The sequence below is a fragment of the Salvelinus sp. IW2-2015 genome, linkage group LG7 (genome assembly GCF_002910315.2).
Source record: "Salvelinus sp. IW2-2015 linkage group LG7, ASM291031v2, whole genome shotgun sequence".
Taxonomy (NCBI): Eukaryota; Metazoa; Chordata; class Actinopteri; order Salmoniformes; family Salmonidae; genus Salvelinus; species Salvelinus sp. IW2-2015.
Window position 1 is genome coordinate 24,269,454 of NC_036847.1, and position 6,000 is coordinate 24,275,453.

Sequence of the window (6,000 nt, forward strand, 5' to 3'; positions counted from 1 at the left end):
GGTTCCTGTTTTTCTATGTTTAAAAAATATATATAAAATACTTCAATCAAACTGTCACTTTTCAGAATTTATGAGGAAATTACCGATTCTGTAAATTCTGTAATAGGGGAAATACATCTATTTAAAAAAAACTTTGTTCTCATTTCATATAAAAAAATCTTTCTGATTACTGAAATCATTAGAGAATAGGAAACTGATATTATCACATGACAGAAGAAGCAAGTCTACTTCCTTATGTAGGAGTAATTTGCTCAGAGCAGCCAGGTGGGATGACGCAGACCCGGTGGAGAGCGTGGTGAAACAGAAAAGACACTGGCCTTGTTAGAGAGGATCAAAACCGCAATGTATCATGGGTAAATTGTGACTGACTGATCTACAAATGATAAGTTATTTATGATGCAAGGTAATTTGTAGATCAGTCGTTTTGATGCTTTCGAAACACGGCCACTGAGCGCGTTCGAGCAAATTACTTTTGTCAAGTCGTTGACTATCATTGGTCATCGCCTTTCAAAGTGTGTTGCATTATGGTTATAAAAATTGTCCGACTTGTAACTACATGACGACTGCATGAACTTTACAAAAATCATGTGATCAAAAGGTCATGCAGTTTTTTAGGAAGTCACCAAGTCACTGCAGTTGCTTCTCACCAACTGCACCATGCAGCCATCACTTGCATTGTGGGAGGCACTATTTGTCAACTTTTTTCAAATACATGACTGAAACAGGAACCAACTTTGCTTTGATTCAGGATACAAATGAAAAGTGATATTTGAGACCTCTCTCTAACCAATGAATTGTACACGTTATGTGTCCAGTTTGTGAGTGTGTGATATGGAAGTACAGAAAGGTTTATTTCGACATTTATACAGACAAACTTTTCGAAACAATAGCAGCTATGTTAACACTGCCATGTTGATCTGAGCCTTGCTGTTGGAGAACCACTACAGTGTCCAACTTTCGGCTGTCGCAGATTAACCTCCCCCGACTTCACTCGCCGACTTTCGTCTACAGTAGGCTTTGTTAGGCTTACCGCTCGAACACACCCACTGTCTGTCCTCCTGAGTTTTGATGCAGTCTTTACCCGACTATGTCAAGTTAGGATTTGTCAGTTCTCGTGTGAGCTTTTGTTCCAACCCCATTACTGTGTTTTAGGTGCCAAACTTATGGTAATGTTGCAACAGTGTGGAGAGTCCTAGATGGGAAAAGTGTGCAGGAGGGCATGAGACAAAGGAATGTGTGGTATCGGTGGGAAATGTTGTGTGTTAACTGTAGGGGTACCTATGGTCCTGAAGATCAGAAGTGTCCGGTGAGAGAAAGGTATGTCGAGGTTGCTAGGGTGAGAGTAGTACAGAAAGTGTCATATGCTGAGGCAGTGAAGAGAGTAGTAGAGGAAGATGGGTCCAGGGCGAGGGATCCTAAGACTTACCTGTGAGTAGCCCGAGGCAAATAGAGAGTGATAGGAATAACATGTTCTTCAGTAAGGTTAGCTTCTTAGCATTATTAGCCATGGTTATCAACTGTACCGCAGAAATGGAATGTAAAATCACAGAAAATATATGTTGTGGTGGCAGCTGCAGAGAAGTACTTGGGTGTACAAGATTTTACAGCAGAAGGTGTGTTGAGCAATAGTGTCCCATCCTGCCAGCCTGGTGTAGGATCAGATAGAGCCAAAGTAGTGGAATAGTGGTGAGGTTTTAATGGGTGTAGGGTTAGTTAGTTAGTTGGCAGGGCACATTGTTTTCTTCCAGAACAGTAGGCAGACACACAGCCCACACAGAAGGTGGCGGCATGCACCTTTAACGTATGTTTTCAGACCGCCATAATACCATAGAAGAAGAAGTAGTAGTCAGGTAGGGGAAGGAGAAGGAGGAGCATGTGAGCTGTCTGACAGGTTTGGCTGGTCTGTTGCTCCCTTCCATTCTGTCTCTGCAGTAGAATTCTGCAGTTTGTATCCTCTGTGGCGTGCTGAGCTGTGGAGAGGCCTAGAGTTCTGTTGGGGACCTGTAAGATTTTACTTCCATTCTAAAGGTATGTGTGTGTCCAAGTAACCAATGCCTTATTTGGAATTAAGGACAATTAATCTATAAGCCTTGGGTGTGTGAATGTGAGAGATCCTTTCAGTGTTACGTGTATTTTTTTTTCTTCCTAAATAGAAGAAGCTGACACTTGACACTGGGTTGAAGGAGAAGGATCAGTTTTTGTTTTGTTTTACATACCACTTTACATACCTCTGTGTGTTCAGTATTACTGTATTCTGAGAACTTAGCCTAATAAAACAGAATGTCCTCTGCCCTCATTGACTGATAAATTGTACTGTGTGTACAGTAGGAGTGTGTGAGGGAGAGGAGGAGCGACATTGATGAAGAGATAAAGGACATGCAGGTAAGAGAGTGTAGTGAGACAGCTCTAACCTCAGTAGGGGATTGGCATGGCTCTAGGTGGAATGAGAAACATGTTGTTCAGAATGTCTGTCAGATACAGACTATTAGACCAGTGTCTTAAACACTTTCATAAAGCACAGATTACTGGTTTAACATTCATATCTTTGCGCTTTATCTACCAACAGCGCATGACACCACACAATAGGAACATCTTTAGAAGTGAATAGTAGGCCTACAATCTTAACTTCTTGTTCCCCAGAAGTGCCACATTAATGGAATCCTTTGTCTGACCCAAGTTAATGTTTATGTTGTTGTGGTCACCGATCTTCAATACATTTACTGGTGCAGACAAAAATAATACATGATTTGTGTTCTTCTAAGCAAAACAAATGTTCAGAAATGAATTGATGATAACTACAGTCAACTTCTAGAGGGGTGGATCAAGTGGTATGGTTTCAGAGATACTGAAGACTTCTATTGCGGGGTCTGCGGTCTAGAGCGGTGTTTCCCAACTCCAGTCCTCTAGTACAGCACACATTTTTGTTGTAGCCCCAGACAAACACCTGATTCAACTCACTGAGGACTTGATGATTAGTTGACAAGTTGAATCAGGTATGCTTGTCTAGGGCTACAACAAAAATGTGTGTTGTAGGGTACACTCAAGGACTGGAGTTGGGGAACACTGGTCTAGAGGAAGCCCAGCACAACGCCCTAGCAACTGGGAATCGTTATTTAAAGGTGACATGCATTGTTCCCCTCTACCAGCTGTTGTGAGTATTTCTCCAAACAATAGTTTGTTGACAGCTGTGGAGATGTATAACATTCTGTGTTGTCATTGACTGCATCCTGGGGTTTTGTGAGTACAGCGGTTGGGGCCATTACTGTTGACTTATAATATCCCTGAGTCAACCACAGCACTTTAAAGTGATTTGTGTGAGTTGAAGTATCAATGCCATAGGGGTAGTATCTCTGTAGAAGGTAAATGATCTGGCAGAGAGGGGTTCCCTCTGTCTTTGAGGTAACTGGGTAGGTATATTTGGTATTTATATTGATTGCTTGCCTGTATGCTGTCCCTCTGATGACAGTTATCTGATGGTGTGTAAGTTGCTATCTGATGTGATGCTGTTTCCTTTTTCTGCTGGACATCCAGGACTTTAGGGCACCAGGGTTCAAGTGACACCCTTATGGGAACTGGAAGAAGACGGAATCATATCAGCCACAAGCAAAATCCTGTCAGCCTTTGGGGACAGTATAATCCTGGAGTGAAGACATCTGAATAATTTTGACTTTGGGTGGCCAAAGAAAGCAGGATAAAGACAGGAGTCAAGGACAAACAAGCCCACCTGCAGCATGCCTGTGGAGACCCTCCAGCCTGGCCTGAGACAGCCGGTGGCAGTGAGGGCTGCTGCTGCTGGAACGCCCAACCGCCTTCTCATGCCCAACCGCCGCCTCCTCCAACCAAGAACATTGGAAGCAGCTGAGCCCAGGCAGAGTGCAGTGGAGAGACTGGCAGCAGACAAGGCTAAATATATTAAGAACCAGGTGGCCCTCTTTAAGCAACAGCCAATCAAAGTGCCTCCACCTATCATGCGCAAGCCTCTGATGTCCCCTGCCCTGCGGCCCACCCGTAAGGCCCAACTGCCTCGCCCTGACTTCACCCAGCAAGGGAGTTCCCCACTGGACCTGAAGCACCTGAGTAACCTGATCAACGGGGTGGGTGAGGCTGAAACTCCCCCTACCTCCCCAACCATGGACCCAGTGGAGAGTAGTCAGGCCCCTGACTGCCCCACTACCAACTCTCCCTGTCCCTCTCCAATCTCTGCTGGGGCTGGGTCAGGGGCTGCTGAGAGTATCCAGACCCTCTGTCCTGAGTGGTCCACCCCAGTCAAAGTAAGGGTAAATGCCTCTGGCCCACTAAGTCCTACAGGGTCTCCTACTGCAGTGACCATACGTAGAGTGGACGTCATACCCCAACCCCACCACACCACACCAGTGAGGACGCCCCTTAGAGCACAGCAGCAGATGCGCGTTCCATTGCAGCCCATGGCTCTGCATCCACACACCCAGATCCACAACGCAATGTCACCTCTGCGTCTCTTCCACCCCCGAACTACCTATGCACCAGGCCCTGCGTCTCCTAAACCTGTCCCAGCCCCTCCACCACAAAACCACACCCCAAACCGCACCTCCCAGTCTAGCCCCGTCCAGCTCCCAGCCAACCCCCCCATACTCCCGCCCTCCCCGTCGGTCACCTGCTTATCGTCCGGTAGTTCCAGGAAACGTCCCTCTCTGAACCGCTCCAAATCTGACATGAGTGACCGTTACTCCCGGGCCAGTACTGAGCTGGAGCGCTTCTTCAACCTGTGTGGTTTGGACACTTCGGAGATGCAGGTGCTGAAGGGGCCAGGCTCAGACATCGCCTCCCTTGCACAGATCCGCAGTGCCAGCGCTCCTGGGTCAGAGTGTGCAGGCCAGGAGGGTGAAGAGGAAGGTGGGGCTGCAGAGCCGGCACCCTATGGCGTCTCAGTAATTGAGAGGAACGCCAGAGTTATCAAGTGGCTTTATGGTATCCGCACATCCAAGGATAGTGCCAGGAGCACCAACATGTAGGGCCATGAGAGACTGGTGTAAATAGAGGCAGGGGAGAAAAACATGGAGGTGCACTTTAAACACAATTCCTGTACAGAGAAAAAAGCAGGAGAAGTGTGACTGCCGGTATAAACCAACTAATGAAAATGAAAGGAAGGGACTGATCTGGACTAATAGTGAAGGAAACTGTCTGTCAATGCAGTTTGATACAGTGTTGGACATCATTTGTGCAAATTATTTATTGCATGGTACTTGGTACTAACACCTGTTTCATCCAGCGCAAAGCAGCAGTGTTTGGTGAATGACGCTTCTATTGATGATGTGGATCCTCTGTACCTCATCTCCCATCGGTCCTCAAGGAGGCTCAGAAAAGGCCTGACGTCCAAGGCTACTCACCTTCCTCCAGCCATTATCATTGGTAGTTCCATGGTGAAGCACATCTTAGTTCCTGGAGCTAAAACCCTGTGCTACCTGGGGGCTACGGTGAAAGATATCACAGGATTTATTTGTTCCCAGCCAAGAGCGGCTGCTGTTGTAGTGCATGTGGGAACAAATTATATCAAAAATGGTAAATCAGAGATAATGAAACAGGATTTTATTGMGCTGATCAACACCCTAAAAGGCTCTGAAAAGCAGCCGATTATATCTGGCCCCGTGCCATCGCTGAGTCTCGACTGTGAAAGGTTCAGCAGGCTTTTAGCACTTCATATCTGGCTTAAAACTCTACCGACCCCCCTCCCGGATCCGGGATCATCCTCATCAAAAAAGCTGACTAGCATAGCGCCACGGGGATGTCATATAATATAATTTCATGAAATCACTAGTCCAATACAGCAAATGAAAGATAAACATCTTGTGAATCCAGCCAACATTTCCGATTTTTAAAATGTTTTACAGCGAAAACACAATATATATTTATGTTAGCTCACCACAATAGCCAAACACAACGCAATTTTTTCACCGCAAAAATAGCTTTCACAAAACCCAGAAATAGAGATAAAATGAATCACTAACCTTTGAACAACTTCAT

At 45.7% G+C, this 6,000-nt stretch overlaps 1 protein-coding gene across 1 annotated transcript; it reads left to right on the forward strand.

Moving 5' to 3' along the window:
• The first annotated feature begins 1,744 nt into the window (after positions 1–1,744).
• Positions 1,745–6,000, forward strand: LOC111966662 (protein FAM110A-like). Its single transcript, XM_023991520.2, has 2 exons — positions 1,745–2,028; positions 3,532–6,000. Exon 2 carries the CDS (start codon positions 3,732–3,734, stop codon positions 4,989–4,991), a length of 1,260 nt encoding a protein of 419 aa, XP_023847288.1. The 5' UTR covers positions 1,745–2,028; positions 3,532–3,731; the 3' UTR covers positions 4,992–6,000.